This window comes from Mugil cephalus, chromosome 12 (genome assembly GCF_022458985.1).
Source record: "Mugil cephalus isolate CIBA_MC_2020 chromosome 12, CIBA_Mcephalus_1.1, whole genome shotgun sequence".
Lineage (NCBI taxonomy): Eukaryota > Metazoa > Chordata > Actinopteri > Mugiliformes > Mugilidae > Mugil > Mugil cephalus.
The window spans coordinates 21,108,970-21,122,608 of NC_061781.1; the positions used below are offsets into that span (position 1 = coordinate 21,108,970).

At 39.3% G+C, this 13,639-nt stretch overlaps 1 protein-coding gene across 1 annotated transcript; it reads right to left on the reverse strand.

Moving 5' to 3' along the window:
* Window positions 1-2,703: 2,703 nt before the first annotated feature.
* Window positions 2,704-6,632, reverse strand: LOC125017148 (CD209 antigen-like protein E). Its single transcript, XM_047599999.1, has 6 exons — window positions 6,572-6,632; window positions 6,367-6,468; window positions 5,606-5,911; window positions 4,743-4,885; window positions 3,551-3,654; window positions 2,704-3,309 (listed from the first exon to the last, which is right to left on the reverse strand). Exons 1-6 carry the CDS (start codon window positions 6,630-6,632, stop codon window positions 3,159-3,161), a joined length of 867 nt encoding a protein of 288 aa, XP_047455955.1. The 3' UTR covers window positions 2,704-3,158.
* Window positions 6,633-13,639: the final 7,007 nt, after the last annotated feature.

A 13,639-nucleotide genomic window follows, 5' to 3' on the forward strand; every position in this document is an offset into this window, starting at 1 on the left:
CTTTTGCTTGTTATTTTGGCCTGGGTTCACTCTGAAGTTGATTTATGGTTTATATATTTCTTTAATTTGTCAAATAAACCCCTTCCTTGGTTTACATTTAGTATCTTTTGTCCTTGTGGCTGCTTGGGACTTGGGGAAGGTGGGGGCCCTTTTTTATGCTACGTCCTAGAGCCCTAGATGAGGCGTAACAGTACACTTGGACAGTTTTTGAAGGAACTTGGCTGGTAGCTTGTTCCAAACTTCTTGGAGAAGTAACCACAGATCTTCTGTGGATGTAGGCTTCCTCAAATCGTTCTGTCTCTTCATGTAATCTCAGTCACACTCGATGATGTCGAGATCAGGGCCGTGTGAAGGTCATGCCAACACTTCCAGGACTTCTTGTTCTTCTTTACACTGAAGATACACTCACTTGCCACTTTGTTAGGTACACCTGTTCAATTGCTTGTTAGCTCAAATGGCCAATCAGCCAATCACTTGGCTGCAATTCAATGCATTTAGGCATGTAGAAGTGATCAAGACAACTTGCTGAAGTTCAAACCGAGCATCAGAATGGAGAAGAAAGGGGATTTAAGTGACTTTGGACGTGGTCTGGTTGTTGGTGCCAGATGGGCTGGTCTGAGTACTTCAGAAACTGCTGATCTGCTGAGATTTTCATGTACAGCCATCTCTAGGGTTTACAGAGAATGGTTCAAAAAAGAGAAAATATCCAGCGAGCAGCAGTTATGTGCATGAATGGGGAGACTGGCTGGAGATCATAGAAAGGCAACGGTAACTCAAATGACCACTTATTACAACCAAGGAATGTAGAATACCATCTCTGAATGCACAACACTTCCAACCTTAAAGAAGATGGGCTACAGCAGAAGAAGACAAGTCTGGTCTGACAAGTCTCGATTTCAGCCATTCAGATGGCAGGGTCAGAATCTGGTGTAAAAAGATGAAAGCATGGATCCATCCTGCCTTGTATCAACAGTTCAGGCTGGTGACATGACAATGATTACACTGTACTCCAATGGCCTCCACAGTCACCAGATCTCATTCTAATAGAGCACTTTTGGAATGTGGTGGAACGGGAGATTTTCATCACAGATGTGCAGCTGACCAAAATCTCTGTGGAATGTTTTCAACACCTTGTTGAAAGTATGCTACAAAGAATTAAGGCAGTTTTGAAGGCAACAGTGGGTCCAAACTTTTACTAGCAAGGTGTACCTAATAAAGTGGCTGAGTGTATATAGATATATAAATTAATGGTAGTTCCACTTGTAATTCAGAATACAGTGATTTAATAGAACTTGCAACTCAAATGCAGTCCTTGAAATATCTAAACTCAAAAGCAGAAGTGCAGATGTGTTTAGTTTTATAGCATCACGGACTGAAGCAGCACAGCTGTTAACGGCAGAAAAACATACTGAATCCAAACCATGTTGTGGTGTCTATAGGAAGATTCACTTCTGTTTTTTAAAAAAAGTGAAATAATTTGGTGGACAGTCTTGGTCACTGAAATCGAGTTGATAGAAAAAGTTTATGAAAATATCTTGATCCTAATCAAAATCATCAACAGTGTTTTACTCAAATTCATGTTCTGTTGTCAGGGCTCTACTACTTTCCATCTCACTCCACACAGTGGAGTGAGATGCAAATTAGAATAGATAATAAAAATATATTTTTGATACTATTTATCTCAGGGAAGAAATTACCAATGATTTGGCAGTATTTAAATCAGACCCATGTTTGCCAATGAACACATTACTTATTGATTTAACGATTTCAGGTGAGTAGTTCAACAACATCTCGACTTCAAATCCTAACAACATCAGCAAATATTTCTCAAGAAAAATGGTTTAAGGCCACTAAACTAAGTAGGATACAGTTTAAAATCACAGAAAATGCTAATTAAGACAAAGAAAGTCTAATAAAAGAGTTTCTCCCTTTAAAGCAGAATGATGCTTGTGATTGTTAGTTTATGAAAATCAGACTCCAATAGTCTCCATTGCTCATAAGAATGCCACTGACTTCACAGGTGGTGAGCTCTGCAGCAGGACAAACTGATGAAGTGCATGTATTTCAAGTGTGAAAGTTATTTTCTCAACCCCTTGAGGACGTGACATGTTTCCACACTGAATACAGTCTGTACAAAGATAATCCAATGCTGTGTACAGGAAAGCCTTTGTCAATAATGGGTGTGTAATTTGTGTGTGCAGTGAGTGTCCCTATACTGATCCCCCATGGGTTATGTAACTGTTTTATTTTATAATAAGTTAATGCATTCTGGAGATTCTGGAGATTATTATTTCATTTGAATAGTCTTCCTGTAGTTTGCTCGGTTAAGTCTGGACAAGTCATTTATTTTCTGAAACCCACTGCCTAAGTGAGCACGAAAGACCCCAGGTCAATTCTTGATAATGAAAAAGGTTTTTTCCAAGTTCCTTTGAGCTACAGCCACCCTTTCTTCCATTTTATTCAATTTTCATTCCATTTTAGCCCTGTTCTTCACCTCTCATATGTTGTTAAATGATGCAGAAATTGAAGGGTTACCTATTTTTTATGTTTATGTATGTTGTATGTTTATGTCACGCTGTCAAAACAACTAAGTGTTGATTTACACTGTGGATTTCTTACAAAAATCTATAACAGTACATATTATAATTAATAATCAGCAGTCATTTATTTTTTAATCAAAATTTATTGAGCAGATAAGAAAAGACTTTGATGCAGACCCAGGACACACTAGCGGATTAGTGGGAGACAATGACATTAACCACTTGTGTTCATGTACAGTGGTACTCCAAAAAGCAGTTCCTTTGATTTGAAAAGCACTTCCTACAGAGGGTATTGGTGTGGCCTTTATCACAGTATCTGTATCGCCTCTCTTTGTTTTTACAGGGACATGTGCGATCATGTCCTTGTGCACATCCACTGGTTGTACACATAACCTCCTCAGGGCAGTCACAGGTTTTTATCCATGTACAACCACACAATTATTTTCCCTTCCTTGGGAAAACAGGGTTTAATTGAAAGCAAAACAAAAAAAAAGACCAGTGGATAATTTATTTGAATGTAACACCTAAGTCAGTGATAGAAATACTGGTCGTGCAAAAGTTAAAAATGTAACTGATTTAGATGTAGTATATAAACTTTAAACAACACTCAGAATAGAGTTATGGTATTCTTTCACAGACCCACGGCAGAGATGACGCACATGAAAGATCATTCCAAGCAGTGTTTTCATCAGGTCTGGTATGAACACAGTCTTCTTCACCAAACTTGGGGATTCCACCTCCGTTATCAGGTTGATTTGTATCCCAGTACCTGGAAAGTGAATAAATAACAGAATCACTGCACTGTTAATGTTTGACAAATGAATCATCTAGAAACTGTGTACACGGTCAAACACACACATCAGGGTAAACTGCTTGCCTAAAGGTTCCTCTACCCCCAAATACCCAAAGTCTCCATTGTCCCGTTACAATGTTATTTTTCCTTGGCTCTATCTACGATTGAGAGAAATATCCTCTAGAAGTTAAATAAAAGATAAAAATAATAGACTTACGTCAGAGTCAGTGGAGTCTCATCAACCCATTTCCAGATTCCTTCATCGTCTCTATCATTCAAACCAATCCAAGTTGGTCTCTTGGTGAAGCCTGAGAGGAACGTCTGTTCAACAAGAAGAAAAACATGTTTTACTTTTAAACCACAATCTACACTGCCTGGCTAAAAAAAAGTCACTACGTGGATTTAACTAAGCTGGAGATACGAGCATAATATTGGATAATCACTGCTGGGTGATTATCTTTTAACTGGCATCTAAGGAGATTGAAGCAGAAACGACTCAAATTAGGTTAAAACTGTCCAACACATAATGAAAAATCGGAATGATAGTGGGGAACCATCGTCTTCCAGGAAGAAATCTGGTCGGATTGATGGTGATCTGTGATCACTTAAACATTAAAGGGCTTTGTGCAACTGTGAAAGTAAGAGTTTCTCCACACGTACAATGTGAAGGCAACTCAAGGGACTGGGACTGAACAACTGTTTATCCATAAGAAAACCACTAATCAGTGAGGCTAACCAGAAAAAAGGGCTTCAGTTTTCTAGGGAGCATAAAGATTGGAAGGTCATGTGGTCTGATGAGTACGGATTTAACCTGTTCCAGATTGAGGGGGAATCAGATTAAGAAGAGAAGAAGAAGAGACTCATCGTGTCTATTGTCTACTGTACAAGCCTGTGGGTCAGTGCTATGATCTGGGGTTGCTGCAGTTGCTCAAGGTCAAGGTTTAGCAACATTATGTCACCAAAGAATGAGGTCAGCTGACTACCTGAGTGAACAAGTTATTCCATCAAACGCTGGCAGAACTTTATAATTACCATCTTCTGCTGCCAGTGTTAGTCCAATAACTACGACGACAGCTGTACGTTTTATGTGACTTTACTTAAACTTCTCACGACCACCACAAACGACTGACTCCCGCCTCCCCATCCAGAACGTACGTCCATGCCCAGAAGGAAACATAGCACACAACAGAAGCTAAAGACGGTCCAATGAAATATTAGAGTGTGTGACCTTTTTTTGGCAAGGCAGTGTAGTATGTAATTCCATTACAATCTCATCTCATCTCATCTCATCTCATCTCATCTCATCTCATCTCATCTCATCTCATCTCCTTCTACTACTGCTTATTGTAACGTGGGGGTTGCTGTCATTGGGTGAGAGGCAGGGTACACGCTGGACAGGTCGTCAGTACCTGTTTTTCAGGGCTGTCGATCACCATCAGATCTGCTCCTCTGTCTCTACAGTCCTGTCTGCCTTCATCCCAGGAACCAGACTCTTCAGAGAGGAAATAACAGGAACAACTGAACATTTTCCATCCTGCAGGACATGGTTTTTCTGGAAGTAAAAAACAGAAAAGAAGAGACATTACAAATCAACCACTATGGATGTGTGAAGTTAGCTGTACCTGTTAGTTGTATCTAATTTATGAACTATCTGTATAGCCACTAGACTAAACCTCCTGTATTTGTTCATGAAATCTTTTCGCAGTGTTCTTCAGTTGTTCAGCTGTGTGAAGGCGGTTTTGTTTAACATGGGAAGGACCTTTCTGATCCTCTCACCACTTCTCTATTCTGTGCACGTCCAAGCCTTTTTATGTTGCTGAGCTCCCCAGATTGTTTTTACTTAAACTTTTACTTTACAGTTTAGTTTTTTGTAGCCTCCAATTTCGAATACAAATGCCACACTTCAACGTCCTTTCCATACTTGAATGATAAAGAATTCCTGAGTCCATGGACAGCTTAAAATTTCCTAAAATTTCCTTGAATTAGGTCTCAATGATAGCTTTGTTCAGGGTTGATTCTAGGGTCAGATCTTTAGCGGTGCTTTACTATCAAACTACCGTATCACACAGCTATCATTTGGTTTAAAAAATAAAGAAAATTAAACTGCATTTAAATAAGAAGATGAGCCCTAAAAATGTGCTAGACATGCCTATGACTATGTCTATATTAAATTCAAGGGTTGGGTGATGTAATCTCCAGTTTATTAATAAAACACATGTGCATATGTGCACCATTGAGCAACCAGTGAATTATAAGATATTTAAAGACTCACTCTTTTTAGATGAACTCTGAAGCATTTGCATGTCTTCAGTCATTTTAGTCAGGTTGGTGTTCAGCAGGTCTCTTTCTTCAATCATTTTAGTCAGGTTGGTGTTCAGCAGGTCTATCTCTTCAATCATTTTAGTCAGGTTGGTGTTCAGCAGGTCTCTCTCTTCAGTAATTTCATTGAGGTTGGTACTCAGCAGGTCTCTCTCTTCAGTCATGGAGGAAAGTTTGTCATTGCTGGCCTGTAGGAGCTCAGTCAGATTGTCTTGTATTGCCCAGAGCTCTACAGCTGAATCATGGACTGAGTTATGGTCTAAAATAAAATAAATAAATAAAAAAACACATACATCATGTAACTAAGTTCAATAAATCTGATTTAACTTAAGTCTGTTTCTATAAATTAATGTGAGCTCCTCTTTTAATTCAATTCATATCGACTCATCAGAAAACACTTCAGTCTAAAAATATCTGAGCTCAAAAGCAGAAGTGTAACTGTGTTTAATTTTATAGCAGAGGTGGACGGAATCAATGCAGCCGATATTGGTAAAAAGAGAAAGGTCCAAATAATGTTGTCATGACAGTAAACCTGCATTTGATTCACTTAATTTTCTTCTGAAATTTTCTAAAAATTCATCTTAAGTGGTTCATGATATTTACTGTAAATCTTGATACTATGTGCTTACAAAGGAGTTTTTCAATTCTGATACCATTAAAATATATTAGCAAACAAGTGTTAAGAGGGTTAATTTGTGGAAATACCAAACTCACAGAGGACTCCGACTATGATGAGGCTAACCAACAGGAAAACACTCAGCAGTCCCAGAGTGACAATGACACCTGTACATGAACCCCTCTCAGAAATACTTGGAGCTAAACGGAAAAAAAAACAGTGAAACAGTACAAAAGTATAAAAGAAAATTATAATATGTACATATGTATATAAATATTAGCCTCTCTGTAAGTTTATACTTACCTGTGTGACTCGTTGCATGTTTTGGGCTGACTTGTTTAACGTCGACATCAATCTCCTCCATGGCTCATGTGGATGCAGATTATTTCCTAAATGATCTCTGTGAACGACTGAAATCTCTGTGGTTTGTAGTTCTTGCTCCTTCTATCTTTTTTAAGGAAGTCACATGCTTGAGACGTGACAAACGTAGTTGGCTGAACAACAAATCACACTGAAAATTATTTTTTCTTGTGATCAACTGTGCGATGGTTCCCTTGAGTTAAGAAACAGAAGTTGGAATTTCACACTTTTCTAAAAAAAATTCTTGATCTTGATACATGGTGTCCAGTCAAGTTGATGCAATAAGAAAACTCTCGACAACGTGACTGAGAGACAGAGATATTGTATTCAACGGCAGTAATAGCAGTTAGACACAAAGTGAAGTCAGATCTGGTGGTCTTTTAAAATGTGCAGCTCTTTCTTTTATATTGTACATACATGCACATACATATTTATGTATAACTACATCTCGTAATTGCTCATCCTGGAAGGCCATTGCCAGGTTTATTGTCAGATACCATACTCTGGTGTTAGGCTTGTTTCTCACAAATCCACTGCATAGAAGTTTGACACAGCAGGTTGTTCCACTCATTGGTGACAGCTTTGATATGAGCTGTCACCAGTATCCCCCCAGTGTATCTAACAATGAACAAGAGAATCATGAAAGCTGACGTAAACACTCAATACGTTTACATGTAGGTGAAAAAAAAATCTATTACTGAATTACTTTTTTTGGGAATAATCACAAAATAAATAATTCAGGGATTTTACTTACTTAAGTGTTGAGATATCCACTTTAGTGAAAGAGGGAGATGTGCATCTAGAAAGATTTGCAAATTGTATGACTTCATGACCTGACCCATTTACACATTGACCATCCAATGGCATTGCAGGGCTAAACAATAAGACCTAATGACTATGTCCATGTACAACTACACAAAGAATTCTCTTCCTTGGAAAAATAGGGTTTAATTTCAACTGAACGAAGAAAAAAAAAAGAAAAAATATGGATAATGAATTTGAATGTAACACCTAAGTCATAGATAGAAATACTACTCACGCAGAAATAATAATTATAACTCATTTACATGCAGTAAGCTTTAAACAACATGTACAACAGAGTTACAGTATCTTTTCACAAATCCAAAGCAGAGATGACGCACATGGAAGATCATTCCAAGTAGGTTTGCCATCATTTTTGATATGTGCACAGTCTTCTTCACCATACTTTGGGATTTCACCTCCGTTGTCAGGTTGATTTGTACTCCAGTAACTGGAAGGTGAGTGAATGACAGAATCACTGTTAATGTTTGACAAATGAATCATATAGAAACAGTGTAAATAGTCAAACACATAAGCCAGGGCCGAGGGTGGTTGCTCAGATTGTTTTCTACTAGTTCATCTACATTTCAGTTTTGCAAGAATGTTCATTTTTGTGTGGCAGATGAAATTAATAAAAGATTCTCATTGTGGAAAACAACAGACTTACTTCAGAGTCAGTGGAGTCCCATCAACCCATTCCCAGGTTCCTTCCACTTCTCTGTCATTCAAACCAATCCAATTTGTTTTTTTGATGATCTTAGAGACAAAACCCTGTTCATCATGCAAAAGTGAATTTAAGTGTAGCACCACAACATAAAAAGCAATGTTACGCATTTACCATGTATGAATGACTACATTTGCAAACACAATAACAAGCACACAGGACCTGTTCTTCATTGCTGTCTATCACCATCAGATCTGCTCCTCTGTTTCTACAGTCTTGTCTTGCTTCATCCCAGGAACCAGATGCTTCAGAGAGGAAATAACAGGAACAACTGAACATTTTCCATCCTTCAGGACATGTTTTCTCTGGAAGAAATATCACACCAGTATTAATATACAGTAATTTCTCCTACTCATCTGTGTTCCTGATCTCATCAACCTGCCAAAAAAACTGTTGTACTGGTGGTCATTTGAATATAATTCCATATGGATATAGATAGAAGGTCTCAAAGAAAGATATGTTAAATCACAATGCGGCATCCAAAGACTCACTCTGTTTAGACAAACTCTTGCTGGTCTGGAGAAGCTCAGTCAGGTTGTCTCTGAGGGCAGAGAGCTCTGTAGCTGAATCTTGGACTGAGTTATGGTCTGAAATGAGTAAAGACAAACATCGACCATGTTGTGACAATTCAAATTTCTGCTGGGAAACTTTTGAACCTGTCATAGGTGTGGATGTTACTTAGACATACAACAGGCACACACACAAAAACAGTCTAGGAACATGGTACCAGGAGAAAATACCTCGACCAAAACTGAACTTTGTACGTCAACCAGAGGAGTCGAAGTTGACAGGAAACGTTGATGAAAATTGGAAAGTACTGTATGTGCTGGCCATCGGACTGGACGGCAGCGACAAGTGGAAGATAGCACTGTTGCTAACAGTGGCAGGCCGTAGTGCACTAGACATGTACAACACGTTTGTCTTCAGATGACCAAGAAGATAAGTTCAACGTGGTCATGGCAAAATTCGAGGAGTACGACACGCCAAGAAAGAATAAGACATATCAGCGATATGTTTTCAGAAACCGTGTTCAGAAAGACTGAACGATGTCTGAAGAGACGATTGAATAGTATGTCACAGACCTGAGGCTGAAAAGTCAGTCATGCAACTTCGGCATGTTTTTTTGATTCAGTGATACGTGACCAGATCGTGATTGGTGTACTGGACAATAGAGTGAGAATGCAACTCTGATGGAATACAGGGAGTGGGAGTTTTTATTTATGATGTTGTCGTCTGGGGCAAAACAAAAGAGGAGCATGATGCAAGGCTGCACAGAGTCGTCACTCAGGCGCAAAAGTCAGGTTGTCATGCCCTCTGTCCCTACTCCCTAGTGTGTGTGTGTGCGGACTTGATTACAGATGGGAGACTGGATTGGAGATCCCTCAGCTGCTGCTAATTAACCCTGGGCATTTAAGTTCTGGAGCCACAGTCAGACTTCCCTGCTTTAGAGTCCACCAACCTGGTCCTGACACAGGTCTAAAACTTAACAAGAACAAATGCCAATTTGGGGTGAAATAAATAACCCATCTGGGAGAAACTGTCAGAGGCAGTGGTACAGCCAGATTCAGATAAGGTCAGGGCAATTGCTGAAATGCCTGTACCACAGGACAAAAATGATCTGCAGAGAGCCTTAGGCTTAGTTAAATACTTGGGAAAATTTGTCCCGAACGTCTCAGCTAACACTAAAGCATTGATAAGTCTGCTAGAGAATAATACAATGTGGCAGTGGATGCCAGAGCATAAGAATGGGAGTGGCTAAAGAACAGTTTAATCAATGAGCCAGTCCTGAAATTCTATGAGCAGGACAAACCGTTAAAGGTGTCCACAGATGCATCTAAAACCGGCCTAGGACCCGTGCTGCTTCAAAAGCATGACACAGAGTGGTATCCTGTCACATATGCGTCTCGCACAATGACTAGTGCAGAAAGAAATTACGCACAAATTGAGAAAGAGACATTGGGGGCTGTCTATGGCTGTGAGACGTTCCATAATTATGTTTATGGTCGACCAGTGACACTGGAAACTGATCATAAACCACTAATAGCAATCTCACAGAAGCCACTGGGTGATGCACCACCACGTATTCCACCAACGCTTAATGCTAAGCCTTCAGAAATGTGATGTTAACTTTGACTTCACTTTAAACGCAAGGACTATCGGTTAGTCATGGACTGTCATTCCAACTACCCAGAATTCACATGTCTTAGTGACACAACTGCAGAGAAAGTTGTGACACACACAAAAGCAATCTTTGCACGCCATGGGATTCCTGTGACTGTGATAAGTGACAATGGTCCACAATTCTCGAGCCAATGCTTTGAGGACTTTGCAGGAAAGTATGGTTTTGAGCATGTGACCTTGAGCCCTCTCTATCCGTAATCGAATGCATTAGCAGAGAAGGGAGTGCAGATAGTCAAGTGTATTCTGAAAAAAAAAAAGCTGCAGAAAATGCAGAAGATCCACACCTTGCCATCCTGAACTACAGGGCATCACCACTTGAAAATGGGCTTTCACCAGCCGAAATGCTCATGAAAAGAAAGCTCAGGACCAGGCTTCCAGCAGCCACATACCAGAAGGAAAAGTATGTGACAACGCGTCCAGATGTGAGACAGATTGAACTGTACAACAGAGCAACTAAGGCTCTGGGCCCACTCTCACAGGAGGACATTGTGAGGGTGAGGTGTGATGGACAGCGGGGACCACTAGCTAAGGTGGTCAAGGAGACAACACCTAGATCATATGAAGTCATCACAGAGCATGGGACACAAATGAGGCGGAACAGAAGGCATCTGCTCAAAGTGCCTCAGAGAGAAATCATGGACAATTACACAAATGACATGTCAGACATCTCAGACCAAGCCTGTTCTGAGACAGACAAACACACACCAACTGATGTCACACAGGGTTATAGGCCGAAAAGACAGATTGTGAAACCAAAGAGACTGAAGAGAAATAAAAAAATAAATTAATAAAATAAACAAAAGCGGAAGAGAAACAGAGTGTAAACAGCACACACATGTTAAGGGTGTTATGTTCTAAACAGTTAAAGTGCCAGAAAGGAAATTGTGTTAAGATGAAGCAATTGAATGTTAGTATATTGTGAATTTGATTTAAAAGGAATTTATTTCTCTTGTATGTACAAGAAGACTTTGAAAAAAAGGAAGATGTATTGAGATGTAATGATCAGTGTTACCACTAGTTAGCACTAGGCACTTACCTGAAGTGTATGCAACACGGAAGTGTGGTTGTTTGCAGTATACATTGATGTTGAACTACATGCGTGAGTACGTCTTGTCAGTACAGGAACAACTCAAAAAACACGAAGTGGTCTCCAAATGCACTAGATCCTAAACTGATAAAGTATCTGTGGGATGATCCACACAGCCCCCTCCCCTGAACCCATAGGAACCAAAGTCCCCCACTAACAACATTCTGAGCCACATCAGAGGGATAGTAGAATAACATGAAATGATTTCATTTATCTCCATAAATTAATGTTATCTCCTCCTGTAAGTCAATGTACACTGATTCAACAGAACTCGTAAACTGGTTTATGTAGCCTTTGAAATATCTAAACTCAAAGGCAGAATTATAACTGTGTTTAACTTTATAGCATCACTGGATTCAGTTAGCACAGCTGTTTTCAATAGAAACCCAAGGTAAATTCAAACGGAGTTGTGGTGTGTTTAGAAGAGTATTCACTTCTATTTGTTTTCAGAGTGCAGAGGAGTTAGGCTTCTACAAATGACAACAAAAAACTTTTCAGCCTAAAAGACTGAGACTTTTTGTTCGATGAACTCTGTGCAGCACACAACGCCTGTACCGCGTCATGTCCCTATAGGAAACAATAAACCAAAAATGTGGTGATGCCATTAAAAATCTATTACCAAATAACTTGTGTAAACCAAACTCACAGAAGACACCAAAGACGATGAGTCCAACCAATAGGAAAACATTCAGCAGTCCCAGAAAGATACTAACACCTAAACATGAACTCCTCTTGGAGCCCCTTGGACCTGAACAGAGAAAACAACAACAATAATGAAAAATGATAATATGCACCTATTCATCTCTCAGTCAGTTTATTCTTACCTGAGTGATTTGTTGAATGTTTTGGGTTGACAGATCTGACATTGACATAAATACCATCCATTGCTCGCAAGGACGCAGGTGATTTCCTAGATGCTAATGTCTGTGAACTGAAACTTCTGTGGGTTTCAGTTGTTCTCTTTCTTTCTTTTTTTAAGGAAGTCACATGCTTCAGAGGTAATGAATGTAGGTGGCTGACATTACCACTGAATTTGGTTATTTATTTATTTTAGCCTTTATTTTACCAGCTCGAAGCCTGGCCAAGACAGCAGCTTAGGAAAGTTGTGACAATTAGGAACAAACAGGAACTCACACAACAACAGAAATGCAATACATAGAAGATACAAAACAGGAATGGGACTCAGGATTTACATTAAAACAAGAAGAAGTGTTATATATAGGTGCTCCAAGGTCTCTCACACAGGTTCTCCAAGATGCAAGGGTGATGAGTTCCTTTAATCTTTAAGTTTTCTGCAGTGAGTTCCAAGCAGTAGATGGACTTTACTTAAAAAAAAGTGTTAACCAAATTCAGAGTGGTATAAGTACAAATTGTTGGAAACTAAACAGTTGCTTTGGGTCTTAGAATGAAATGGTTATCTTGAGAAAAGTAACAAAAGTCAGAAGTTAGCACTTTTCTGAAAAATATTCTTGATCTTGATAGACTGTGTACAGTCTATAGATGTTTATCTCAAGATCTGTTAAATGCTACCATGCTAACAAAACAAACAAGCAGGAATAATGCAGCTACACGTAAAGTGACGTCACATCTTCTGGTCGTTAGCCACTATAGTCTGTTACATCTGTTTAAAATGTGTTACTGCACACTTTCCAATTTCATTTATATCCATACAATGCATGTACAAACATATTTGTGTATAATTACAACTGCTTAGACTGGAAAGGCATGTCCAAGTTTATTGTCTGATCACATACACCGGTGTTGGACTTTTTTACTCACAAATCCATTGGATAAAAGTTTCTCATGTCAAATGTCATGAAAACCTGCAATGGGCACAAGTGGAGATAAGAGCAGCCTGAATAAAGATTCCTCTCCCCTTAAGTCTAAATAGAACAGACAAAAGACCAGTGAAAGTATTTTAATGGCAGATGATAAAACACATTTACTGCATATACACCAACCTAGCATAACATTACGACCACCTTCCTAATATTGTGTGAGTCTCCCTTGTGGATCCAAAACAGTTGTGACTCATCAGAGAATGAACATGGGCCTTTGGGTCCTATGGGTTGAGGGGAGGGGCCTCTGTGGATCATCTCCCAGATAGTTGATAAGTTTGGGATACAGTGAATTTGGAGGCCAGGTCAACACCTTGTGCTGTTCCACATATTTTTTGAGTTGGGATGGCTGCTGCCATCAGGGAGTGTCATTTCTATGG

Coding starts and splice junctions, on each gene's coding strand:
- LOC125017148 (XM_047599999.1), bottom strand. CDS start 6,632: ATGGAGGAGATTGATGTCGACGTTAAACAAGTCAGCCCAAAACATGCA. Junction 5,912..6,366: donor CATCATAGTCGGAGTCCTCT/GTGAGTTTGGTA, acceptor ATTTTATTTTAG/ACCATAACTCAGTCCATGAT. Junction 4,886..5,605: donor TCAGAGTTCATCTAAAAAGA/GTGAGTCTTTAA, acceptor TTTTACTTCCAG/AAAAACCATGTCCTGCAGGA.